Source organism: Diorhabda carinulata, chromosome 2 (genome assembly GCF_026250575.1).
Source record: "Diorhabda carinulata isolate Delta chromosome 2, icDioCari1.1, whole genome shotgun sequence".
NCBI lineage: Eukaryota > Metazoa > Arthropoda > Insecta > Coleoptera > Chrysomelidae > Diorhabda > Diorhabda carinulata.
The window spans coordinates 10,161,412-10,174,984 of NC_079461.1; the positions used below are offsets into that span (position 1 = coordinate 10,161,412).

A 13,573-nucleotide genomic window follows, 5' to 3' on the forward strand; every position below is an offset into this window, starting at 1 on the left:
TCAACATTTCTAATAATCAAGTTGATTTAAGCCAAACTTTCGTTTATTTATTATATTTTAATTTAATTGATTAAAATGTTATTAAAAAGTGGATATTAATTATATTAATACTAAGGTCAAGATAATACATTTTAGGAAATTTTACGTTTTAAAGATTATTTTTTTAACTTTATGTTTCTTTATTTCTATGAAGATTTTCCCGCTCTTGTTTTTGTGGAAGGTAGATTGTCCCGTATTCAGCAATCAAGGATCTGGCAACCCTGGACTGTATTGGTGGTACTGGTTTTTATCCTTGTTTTTTGGTTAGAAAAATATTCACGTTATTGCACCGATTTCCGCCGTAGTGTTTTATTTTGCACTCTCTCTTCTTCATAACTCAAGAGCCAACATAACCTAAATCTAGTTTAATTTTGTTTGTACTGCGGTCAGTCACCTGTGGAATCGTGCGTGTTGTGTAAGTGTGAATATACTGTACTGTAGTGTTTTTTGTTGTGTTCGAAATATTAGATTTTTGAAATGTGAAAAGAAAATTAAATGGCTACTAAAACTAGCAAAAGAGTTAAACTTTAGCAAAGCAACAATGTGTGACTGGAAAAAAAACCGTGCGAAACTTCAACGTCTTCCGAGGCAACTCTTGACAATCGGTACATAGCGCTGCGGTCCAGTATGACAAAGTTGACGAAGCATTTTTTCTGTAGTTCTCCCATTTAAGTGGATCTACTCAGAAAAAACCTATGTAGTTGGACGTATTATTAAATGCCGAAAATTCATTTATGGTCAGTGCCGGATGGTTTGGCCAATTGAAAAAGCACCATGGTATACCACAGTTAACTATAACTGGAGAACAGCTTTCTTCTGATCATGCTGCAGCACAGGAGTACCTTGCTACATTTGAAAATTTGATAGCTTAATCAAATTATTCGCCCCAACAACTTTATGATGCCGACGAAACCGGTTTTAAAATGCTAAGCCTCGAGCCTTTAAACATATCAACATGAAGTCACTTATAGACACCAGAAAAGAGGATGGATGGGCGGCAAAATATTCAAAAAATGGTTTCATGATAAATTCGTGCCTTCTGTTAAACAGTTTAGTAAGGAAAATGATCTACTCCCACGTGCTATCCTTTTGATTGACAATACTTCGTCCACCCAGACATTGAAGAATTTGCGGTGAGATAAAGTCAGCCTTTTTATCACCAAATGTGACTCCTTTACTACAGCCAATGAACTAGGAAGTTTTGCGGGCGCTGAAGTTGAAATACCAAAACCGTTTTTGAAATCTTTAATTCAAGACCATACCATCCCTTTGGTACAAAAGATTAAAGAAACAACCGTAAAGATGTTGTCTATTGGGCAGCTGAGTTTTGGGAAAATGTTACAGTTGGGGCAATAAGAAAATCTTGGAATAAACAATGGACACTCCAAGTTATGAGAATGCAGTCGAAGCAAACGTGAATGAATGGATGGCGGCAGACGCCGAATCTTTGACAGATAATGACATCATCGCAGACGTGACGCTCGAACAGGTTCAGTGCGACGAGGAGGAGGGGAGCGGCGATGAGCAAGGGTGCGCGGAGGGAGAGAATAAAGTTTCGCACAATGTGACAGCAGCTGCTCTTGACCTTGCCCTTCGCTACTTGGAGCAACAGTCTACTGCAACACCGCGTATGTCTTGTTCACGAGAAAATGGCAGAACTGCGCGACTAAAAACAAAGTTTATTCTTTTATTCAGTACGGTATGTACCTACAATCTTTTTGACTTCATATTTGTTCTTTTGTTTATTGTTTGCGGGAGGAAAAAATGTCTCATGCGTAATTACACTCGTAACAAGGGACTATTTATTCTCTTGCTTTGACAAAGTTTTAATTGCTGTCATTAGTAATAAATAATTATTAATATCATAAAAAGTGAAATTAATATCGTACTTTCGACCGACTATGAAGAAAAATCGTATACAATATACGGGCCAAAAGTTAAATTCTCGATCCTGCTCATCATGATACCGGTGGCGAAGCCGAAAATTTAACTTTCGGCCCTTGTAGTATACTAATTCATTTCTTTTCAACATAATTCACCTTGTCTACTTTTAATTATGTAAAATATATATTTACATTAGACCAAATTATGTACTTCATTTACAAACAATTTCTGGAACGTGTTCGGATTACCCGTGATCGGACTAGCGGGACTTAAGTGTACATTTAAATCGAAAAACAACTTGAAAAAATTTAAACATACAACTTTACAGGTTATTAGGTATTTCATCACAATCTGGCTACATATTGACATGGGGAACGAACATAACGTTGTTTACATTAAAACTGAATACTGTTTACATTCAAATTATATTGTCTGACGCGCGTTTCGATAACCAAATTATCGTCTTCAGAGACTGAAGGTGAACTGTTTACACCACTACACTAACAATCACAATTGTACAGAGAATGAAGGTAAACTGTTTACCTTCAGTCTCTGTGTAATTGTGATTGTTGGTGTAATGATGGTGTAAACAGTGTGTTCATTACGAATATCACAGTAATAAACACATAAAATACAGTCCGTTAAGCAAATCAAATTATCCAGTTCTCAACTATATTTGTATCCACAGCTGTGCTAATATGTCTCTCTCTCTCTTCTAGCCGTTTTCTATCCTTTGGATATAGGCCTCTCTCATATTTTTCCAGTTTTCCCTGTTCTGTGCCACTTGGTACCAGTTAAGTCCGGCTGTTCTCTTGATATCATCATACCATCTTTGTTGTGGTCTGCCGGTGCTTCTTTTCTCTCCCCAAGGTCTCCATCTTGTTATTTTTCCGCTCCAGTTGGTGTTATTTCGAGCAATATGTATTTGTATTTAAATGAATAATTTAGTAAGATAAAAAAAGTCCATGAGAGTTTGTGAAAGCAATAGATAAAGAAATTTCAATGAGGACTTTTTCTGATTTTGTTCGTTTTGTAATTTCATTTACATATTTTTCCAAATCTCGACCAATATTTTAACAATGTGTACTATAAGATATCTTTAATGTACATCTTGTGGTTCGTATTTTTTTTTCAACTAGGAGTTATGAGATACCTTGCATATTCAAATTTTCGTATTTTATTATAAATAATTGAAACAATTTTACAAATACTATATTTCATGTACCAATTACATAATACAAAATATATAAAACCTTTTCAAATGGTTAGTGGTAGGTACATATAAATATATAAAATAGCAGGGAGCAGATATTTTCTATTACCTGTAGGATAAAATCGGAATTGTTATTGGAAAATTTCAGATAGAAATAAATAAGATACTCTAAAATCATTGGATTTAGAATATTCTAAAGGAAATAATTCATTACATTTATACAAATTGGTCAACAAATCCACCATCATAGGTTTAGATATGTCTATATTACTAACCAAAGAATCATCATGCCATTCTTTAAGCAATATATCATCTATTTTGACAAATTTGAATAAAACTTTAGCCACATGATAATCTTTAAGGCTTTCTTCTCCAAATAATATATGAAGGTTCTTTTCCAAGACCCACAGTAATAAAGTATCAGTATTTGTACGGGAAGTCTGGCAAGACAGGATCAGTTTTGATGCGTTATGCAAAGAAAGTTTAAGAGTATTTTTTATGACTTGAAAACTGTCTTCTAAACTTGATGAGGCAATTGAAGTATTATCATTTGAAAACATCACTGTATTAAACCACAATTTAATAGTGTTGTTGGTATGTTTTTTTCCTAACCATTTTAAACAAAATTTACAAACCAATACATTATTTGATACTTTCAAGTTAATTGCACATTCAATGTTAATATGTACAAAACATTGGGAATAAAATAAGTCATTTGGTTTTGGGTCTAAACTGATGCTACCAGAATTCCCGTGGTTATGACAAAACCAATCACTGGCATCTAAAGTTTCTGATGGTAATGGTAATACTCGATGAAAATGAAGATAGTTTGAAAGTGATTTTTTACAATTAGCACATTGTATAATATATCGTGAATTAGTTGACAATAATGGTTTATTACTTAACGATTCTATACTAGCTACTGTGTTTTGTAAAAATTCTGCCTTAAAACTACCTTTGTTTTCATGAGTTATTTCTGTCAAGAATCTGAAACTTAAAAAATTATCAGTCACTCTCAATGAAGATAAACTATTTGTCACTATTTTCATATTCTTGCAACCAATTTTAGTGATTTCCTTATTTATTAATAGCAATATGGCATCATGTTCAAGAACAACTTCTATGGGATTCCTATTAGAACACAACTTAATAAATGCATTTACACATTGTAATCGTGGTCTAATTTCTAAAAGAACAGTCTTGTACACTTCTGCCATTTTAAGAAATATTTAAAACACCGTGTTCTTGAAGTTTTTTACACAATACATCATTCTCTCTAACAACAAATGGTATTGTTGCTTTTTGGTAGTAATCAGGTAAAAGTTCAATATTATTGATGACTTGTGACAAAAGATGTGCTTTTTCTGTTAGAATTCCTGGTGCATCATGTTGTAAAAAACCAAAATGTATGTGAAGGTGATAGAATGATGGGTGATAGTGAAGATATATTCTTAATCTTGACTCGTCTAATCCAAACTTGGCTTTGATGGCTTCCTGTAATTAAAAAAAGTTCGAGGATTCTATGATAAATATAACTACACTTAAGTAAACATATTTTTAAACAGTAGTGGTAAATATTGAAGGGGACATATGAATACCAATGTAAAATGTTTAACAAATTTCATTACAAGGATGCTTAGAAGTAACTGGCCTGACCTAGAAATGGCGATAGTTGCTTGAAAAATACCACTGTATTAGAAAGTACACAATCTATACAGCATATGTTTCAAGTTTGCTTTCTAGTCTTCTTTCTCTGTATTGCTCTTTGTTCCCTTTCAGTCATATCATATATGCTCTTAATTTGTCTCTTTTCTTTCTTATTGCTGGCTTTCTTCCTAAATTGAACAATTATCATGAATAGACTATGTGGGCCAGATAAAATGTCATATTCTTTATTGTTTAAGCAAAGAGAAACAATAATAAAAATAAGTCCAATGGAATTCAAATAACGTATATTCACCCATATATGAGAGTGCCTCTATATAATAGATATGGATATTGTGTAGCTTAATAGGGCATATGGTTACGCTGAAAGATTCCAGCATTTTTAGATGAATATAGTTGTAAAAAGTGCTACGAATACCACAGTACAGAGTTTTGTCATGTATGATATGAAAACTATAACATTGTCTATAATCATGATTACGTAAGGAAGATATAAACTAACTGCATATAAAGTAAAAGGGCACTGGAGAGTAACGATTTCAACTTAATTTATATACATTATTGACAGTTATAGTATTAAGCACTCTTTTATAAACACCAGCACATATTAAATTAAATTATTACATTAGTTGACAGTAAAGTGATGACTTTGGGTATTTAATATGTAAAATGCTGAAAATTAATAGATACTCACCACCCCTTTCTTTTTTATGTTCCTAAGCAATTCCAAATGATTTCCTGTCAAATCTCTCATAGATTTTATATCCCGTCTATTGATGACAGCTAACAAATAGAGAGTATTTATATGTCCATTCCACTTCAAATCTGGTAGCATTACAAAACCATTGTCTGGATCTGTATCTTCAAATATTATTCTTTCCACTTCTGATTTATGTTCAATAATATTATATACCCACTACAAAAAATTCAATTAATTGAAACAAGTTTGAAAACTCTTGAAATACCAGGTGGCAATAGATTTGGGAGGAGTCTATGCATTTTGGAAGCAGAACAATAAGTCTTTTACAAAATATCTTGAAGAGTGGCTGTAAAGAAAAAATGACTCTCCAAAACAATCTCCAATGATGGTTATGTCATGTGAAGCAGATAGAGGAACACCAGTAAGACCAATTTGTCGATCAAGTCGTACACCAAAGAGCATTTTAAAGAGGAAAGTAAAACTTACTATATATACACAATATCTGCACATTTGATTTCTTTTCATACTGTCTTCCATTAGAGGATTCTTTGATTGCGAACCACTGTTTTTAAAATTTGTGCTGATGATCATAGGCAGAATGAAGCAAAATGAAGAATTAATATTTAATAAAGAGTGTGATAAATTGAATCACTAAAAGCAACATTTTTTAATATATCACTGGAGCTTGTAATAAGTAATGTGCATAAAAGGAATTTAAGAAGTAGAAGTCAAATAGTTGCATATGAAAACAACATAAGTCCTAATTAAAAATGCATACATTTGGTTATTTCCATATGAATATCTCAACATTTGAACTTTTTTTCCTCATACTGATATTTCTTATAGTGCATATCCCAATGAATAAATTGGTATTGCTCATTTGGTAGTAAAAGTATAAGGTCTCATTTTTTATAAAGTTAATTATCCAATGGGATTTATTTAATTAAATTGATTAAATATAAAAATTTTTACGCAAAAAATATACTAGAATTTGGAGCCATTGGGTATAGCCATATGATACATTAAAGTTGAATTGAAATTTTCTCCTATTTTTATTGTTTTGCAAATATGAGAGCATAGCTTTGGACAGTAGAATAGATTTGCCACTATGTTTAGGAAGTTTTAAATAAGGATTCTTTCAATGAGAGAAAATAATAGATGAACAAAAACTAATATTTATAGTCTTGCCTATGATAATATATTTACTGAAAAATTGAAACGTAATAATTAAATTAAAATATACCTGTAGATGCAGGGATTCGTCTGTTAATTGTGGAAGAACTACTTCTTTATATATTGCTGGAGTTTCGTCAACAATATATAACTTTTGGGTCGAAAATTTAATAATATGCTTCTCAGTTGCTGGATGGATCACTGTTGTTTTAATAACTAAAAATCTAATAATGAGAAAATTGAATCTGTTAAAATATTGGTTCATTTACCACTTAAATCTTTGTCCGCGAAATATTTATAATCCCCATAAATATCGTTTTGAAATGTCTTTTCTAAAGGATTTGTATCTGTAAAGTGGTTTTTATACGATGCCAAGTCTTCTTCTTCAAACGCAGTTTTCTGTAAAATTACTACTGCATCACCTTCTTTTGAGTCGAATGTTCCCCTCAAAATGAGTCTTTTTAGATTGGTGTTATTTGATAAAACACTTTTTATGTTAAAACTTGAAAGATCGTTAAGGTCATTATGGATACTGTCTTCAGAAGTTGTTTTCTCATCAATATCTAACTTTATTCTCTTAGGAATAGGGCTTTCTGCTGAGTCTACTGAATGCAATGCTGACATTTTTAACCAAGCTTTTAATGGCTTCTTCTTCGTTTTTCTTATCTTGGACTATATTTTGGTCGATAATTCATCAGCAGGTAATTGTATGGAGAGAAGAGAGACTTGATTATTATTATTAAATGTCCTAGAATTAGGACTGCGTTGATAATTAGAAAATAAAAAGCTCATTTTTCTAAATTATTTAAGGATGTTATGTGGAATTTATTAAACAAGGTCATATAACATACCTGGAGAAGAGGAATTGAGTAGAACGGGAAGATATATTATAGTCTATTGAAGGACGTGTAGATAACAAATTAATTAAAGTAAAAGAATATGAGAGAGGAATGTAATTATTATTTTCATATACAAGCCTTGGTGGTACAAATAGTTCAAATATTTAACATCCTCAGATATAGGAGCTGAATATAAAGTCACTATGGACACAGATCAATTACATCACTATAGAACAGAAGAGTTGATTGACATCTTTTGAAAACAAATTGAGGTTACCATTTGGAATGAGGAGAAGTTTTTATAATCGGTGGTTTCATTTTAATAATAGATTTAATTACTTATAAGTTAATTCTTGATTTATAATTGATTTTAGTGAAATTCGTCATGTCGGTACTTTCCAGAATTCAAGGATTTGCTTCTAGACACAAGAACAAATTTTTAATTGGGGGTGCATTTATATCGGGGTCAATAATACTTACGAAATATGCTCAATATAAGTTTAAAGAGTGGCAAGAAAAAGAAACTTCTGAGTTCTTTGATCGAAATCGCAAACAAAATCATTTTGAAAGTATTGGAAGAACTACTAATCAGACGTTGTCTAACTTTTCAGTAGCATTACTAGACTTAATTTCAGAAATAATTAATACTGATGAAGTTATTGAAAACATTAAAGCTAACCCAGATAAGAAAGTAGAATTATGGAACAGTTTAAAGGTAGAGTTATAAATTTAAGTATGTGAGCAATTTGGTTTAGGTCTATACTATAAACTAGTTTTCCGTAACAAATAAAAGACGCTTCAATTACTATAGTGAAAACTTTATGAAATAACCATGTTTCCCAAAAATTGATAACTGTTTCAGTATGTGATAGGAATAATTTGGTCTTAACTCAGCACTTGAAAATATTTTCTTCTTTAGTAAAACAAGGCTGTTCACTTGAAGAAAAGTTTCCATAGATAGTCTTACAACTTCCTTGAATTTCATAATCTTTTTGAACACATCTAAATATGTAATTAATTGAAAACAATGTTTGAAATTTTCTGCCCTTTGAGTTACCTTAAAATAACATAGATCAATTAAAAACATCTGTATTTCTGTCTAATTGCCAAGTAGTTCACTTTTTTTTTTATATTTATTTATAAATCTTTTCATTTGAATTTACACTTGATACCTTGCACTTGGGATATTTATTCATAAATGCAGAGAATTACTTCTATTTCTAGGGAGTTAGTGCATATAAACATTAGTTTCCTGCTTCATTCCATTTTTTGTGATTGTGCCAAACAATTTTCAAAGAAGGCTTATTATTTTGTTACTCTGGCATACTTAATATTTTTTCTTTTTCAGCTGTTAGTGTTTACAAAAGTATCAGTTACAGTATATTCCATTGTGATGCTTGCTGTAGTTTTAAATGTACAGTTGACGGTAATTGGTGGATACATGTACAAAGATCCAAATTGTGTACCTACAGACATACAAGAGAAATATTTATCACTGTCAGAAAAATTTATAAATCTTGGTATACAAAAATTGGCCGAACTTATAGAATATGAGGTAGTTGTTAGTGCATTAATCATATTAATAACAAAAACAATACATTCAATGATTTTAAAGCAATTTTAAAAAAAATTGACTTTAAAACATGATGTAAATCAATTATGTTTTTTAGATGAAAAAATTAGTTAGTGGTATGGAATTATCCAAACTGTTGAAGTTGGGTGACATAGAGAGTTTGTTTTGGTCACTTCAAGTATCTCTTTCGTCTTTAAAGTATGGTCCAATTGAACAATTTAGAAAATATATTATTCCAGAAGAAAATAATAAATCTGATTCTGTATATGACAGCATGGTAAGTTTTAATTCCACTAATACGGTTTTATTTTCATTTGAGAAAATATGTCATTTTATAGTGGATTCTGAATCACAAGTGATTATAACTGAAAAATCTGATGATTTTGTGCCAACTAATGGGGTTGTATAATTTGTTCAATTTGAGCTTTTAACTTCCTTTACTGATCCATTTATGATAATGTAAATTAAATCTTCTCATTATAGGCCAGTTTTGAAGTACATATATTGAAATTGTATTGTTGTTATTAGCATTGATTCTGGAATGTTTGTTATTTACTTGCGGTAATCAGGAGGCACATGGAGGATACATAATTCTCTTTTTATTTTCAAGAATGTTGGACATAGGATGTGGATTTGTCAGTAGTTTAATCATTGAAAAATATATATAAAAATAATTTTATCGTATGAATTTTCATATATTTTTTATTTATATATGAAAAATTTATATAGCAGAAAACAAATGATTCAAAAAAGGAAATAGTATGTTGAAGTAATCATTCTATAAATTTATCGACACTGTTAAATTGTTTTTAGTTGATGTTTACTTATTGTTTTCTTCTGACTTCTGACCAGCAAATGCAATTGCCGCAATTACCCCTTGCTGTATGACACACAGTTTTATTTATTTCAAATCCACAATTATACCCTAGTGTAAGGTAATATTTATATTCTTCCTTAGTACCATTAAACATCTTACTATAACACTAGTTAGTACACACTATTTGTTTGAATGTGAATTTTCATAATTTGAATCACTTTTCAGAATATATGAATTAGTGAGATGGGAATTTCTATTTGATCAGGTTGTAGTATTTAGTCTGATAACATAGTAGTATTTAATGACCTATATTTCTTGATTTGAGGTAACTTGTAAAATAGCAATAACAAAATAAATCTAGTACATTTCGCAGAAGCAAAGTAAAATACATTTCACTTGATCAGGCTCATGAAATATTCTCTGAATGTGTAGGTACCGGCAATGAGGGTATAAAAAACAAAGAGCCTAGTTTCCTCTAGTTACGTACATCTCATTAACACATTTCCGGACACTCATTTCTGTTGATATGTGTCTAGTGAGACAGTGCCGTCATAAGCCGCAACGTCCATTCTGTCCAATGGGACACTGACGGCAATTGCCGTCAATTCAAGATTGGCCTCTTAATACTTCTAATGGTATATAACGTCCATTTTGCATGTTCTAAAGTATCAAGTGTCCCACCAGACAGGCGTTTGACAAACGCATTGGGCGTGTAAACGGAAGGTTTAAGGCGGATAATGAAAGCTTACACGATCCTTATAGTACAGACGATTCCGTAGAGGATCCAGAATACACCCAAAGTAATTCTTCTTATGCCAGCGACGATTCAAACCGACGTAAGTAAATAAACGAGCGGTTTAAAATATTCCGACAAGTATCCTTAGACGAATTGAAGAAATTTTTTAGTTTGTGTCTTTTGGCTGGTAAACTGAAATTTCGTTCAAATCGTGATTTATTTTCCTTCGATCCGTTATTTTATCATCCAATATTTCCTGCTAGCATGTCAGGAAGGAGATTTGAACAAATTTTAAGACTCCTCAATTGTTCAGATGATAAAGATATGAATAATGATCCTCTTTATAAAGTCAGTTGGTTACTGAAATCTATAATAAGGTTAAGTCAAAAGATATTTTCCTCCTAAAGCATTGTCTTTGGATGAGTCACTCTTACTTTATCGGGGACGGCTGAAGTTCCGATAAAAAATAGAAAGAGTAAATACGGAAGCAAATTCTATTAACTGTGTTCAAATATATATATATATATATATATATATATATATATATATATATATATATATATATATATATATATATATATATATATATATATATATATATATATATATATATATATATATATATATATATAGATAACTTCTATAATAGTGTCGAGTTATCAAAAATGTTATTACAGTAAAAGATGCATAGTACCAGAACATTACGTTCCAATAGAAAAGACAATCCCAAAGAAATAACTCGCGGGCTAAATTGAAACTCGGGTAACACGTATGGAAAAGGAATGGTAATGTGTATGTTTCCAAATGGCGTGATGAACGTGATGTCCTATCCATTACAACATGTTACCAACTTAAATTAATTGAGACAACCAACAGGTTTGGACAGAAAAAAACAAAGCCTGCAGTGATCAGTCATTATAACGAAAACATGTCAGGTATTGATAGGGCTGACCAAATAATAAGCTATTACTCGTGTCCTAGGAAAACTATCCGATGGTACAAATTCCACCTACTGGATATAGCCGTTTGAAACTCGCTCTATTTATATAACAGTTGCCATCAAGAAAAAAAGGATCTGAAGATATTCAGAAATGATATAATTAAATCATTACTTGGAATTTCCCCTGATCAAAAAGATGGCAGAGAGTTTGTTAATAGTATGCCAAAAAAATCGAAAATTGTACCATCTAGAAATGCTAGGAAGAATACAGGTCATGTCTTCGAGGCCATTCCTATACCAGAAGACTCTAAGAAAAAAGGAAAATATTATAAGCGCTGTAAGCATTGCTCTATTAAGGAAAAAAGAAAAGAAACAGCCTGGCAGTGTCGCGAATGCATAGGCAAGCCACCACTTTGTGTAGGAACATGTTTCCAAGATTGGCATGCTTAGCGATTTTTGATTTTACTTAGTTTCACCAAAGCAGCACAAGAATATACGTTTTTTTTCCTATAATATATGTTTATTTTTTGATATAAAGATTTTTGCAACTTTTTGTCAATTATGTGCATACCTAACTAATATTACAAATGTATTTATAAAAAATGTGATTCTCCAGCTATATGTTTCATTTTTTTTAGGTATTCAAATACACGTTTTATCATTGCGACAATTTGAACACATCTCGATTATTTTTTGTGCCCTGGCAAAGCAAGAGTCAATGACGTGATATGCCGTCACTGTCCGCGAACGTGTTAATAAATCCTCCCAATGACAAAATGAGTAATAAAGTAACCATCTAACTTTACCACAATGCTAAGTAAGAATGAAGGCTGAGAAAAGGAATAAATCACTCAAACTTTCCAGAAAATACCACTAAATTGTGAATAAATGGTCAAGAACTACTGCAGGAGGTGACACGGGAATTCCTGTTAGACTCCTATTTGAGCATTTGATAGACAGAAAAAAAACTTCATTTTGATAGTCAAGCAGCTATCAATTCACTGAAATCTGATTTCATCAATTTCAAGCTGGCATGGAAGTGCCATAGGAAATTTGATAAAATAGGGATAAAAGGAAATAAAGAGCCTTTCTGCAGTGTGGGAAAATGCATCTATGAGTAAAAGTTTTGGAAGAGAATCACTTCAATGCTACTTTCTTAGGAAGCATCTGATGAGATTCATTATACTAGAAACTATGGAAGCAAAGATGTTAAAAACAGCTCTGATGTAACTCCTGATTCTATCCAATTTGAGGTGATTTTAGACCCAAAAAAGTGTGAGATGTTTGAGAAACAGTTTTATATATTTGGAGAACTTTTCTAGTTTAAGTCCCTTTTTGAATAAGTTAATTTAGATACTGAACATTATTAATATTATTTTTTCAATACCTTGCATGGATGTTTGTTTCAGGTAAGAGATACAGCTGATCTACTTGAAAGCGAAGAAGTAAAATCACTAGTAACGCATTGTATTAACCAAGGTTTCATAACGTTAGGAGATCAACTGGCAGAATTATATTCAAAAAGTGACATGACAACAAATGGTAGTGGGGAATCATTTATAAATCCTTTTGAGTTACAGAAACCTTTAGCCAAATTAATACCTTTAATTAATGGTTTATTAACAAAACAATCATTTCCACAAGTTCTTATTCAACAACTCAATACAAATAAAAAAATACAAACATTTAATGCCAATATTTATGAAAGTTTATTGTGATAGTAATATGTATAATTAAATTTATTTTTACTGAATATATTTTTATGACATTCAAGTGTTTTTAGTGAGCTCACCTAATTATATAAGACATACTCAGCGATTGGACCTTTACCGGACATGGTCATCAAGTCGTCATCCCAAGCAGCACAGTGTCGTTATAATGACGTCAATTATTGGACATTATTAGTCGGCGACGTCGTAGACCAATAAGCGACGTCCATATGACGTGACATTTCAGATGTCATTTTGACGTCGTCTAGAGACGTCTTTCGTACG

At 31.5% G+C, this 13,573-nt stretch overlaps 3 protein-coding genes across 3 annotated transcripts; 1 reads left to right on the forward strand and 2 right to left on the reverse strand.

Moving 5' to 3' along the window:
• Positions 1–3,046: 3,046 nt before the first annotated feature.
• On the reverse strand, positions 3,047–7,332 carry LOC130903642 (m7GpppX diphosphatase). Its single transcript, XM_057815868.1, has 4 exons — positions 6,944–7,332; positions 6,745–6,890; positions 5,496–5,717; positions 3,047–4,630 (listed from the first exon to the last, which is right to left on the reverse strand). Exons 1-4 carry the CDS (start codon positions 7,296–7,298, stop codon positions 4,355–4,357), a joined length of 999 nt encoding a protein of 332 aa, XP_057671851.1. The 5' UTR covers positions 7,299–7,332; the 3' UTR covers positions 3,047–4,354.
• LOC130903641 (E3 ubiquitin-protein ligase E3D) lies at positions 3,268–4,353 on the reverse strand. The gene has a single exon (XM_057815867.1). It carries the CDS (start codon positions 4,351–4,353, stop codon positions 3,268–3,270), a length of 1,086 nt encoding a protein of 361 aa, XP_057671850.1.
• A 431-nt stretch (positions 7,333–7,763) lies between the features above and the next one.
• On the forward strand, positions 7,764–13,347 carry LOC130904186 (peroxisomal biogenesis factor 3). The gene is made up of 5 exons (XM_057816807.1): positions 7,764–7,821; positions 7,888–8,228; positions 8,862–9,068; positions 9,184–9,363; positions 12,989–13,347. Exons 2-5 carry the CDS (start codon positions 7,899–7,901, stop codon positions 13,295–13,297), a joined length of 1,026 nt encoding a protein of 341 aa, XP_057672790.1. The 5' UTR covers positions 7,764–7,821; positions 7,888–7,898; the 3' UTR covers positions 13,298–13,347.
• The last annotated feature ends 226 nt before the right edge of the window (positions 13,348–13,573 follow it).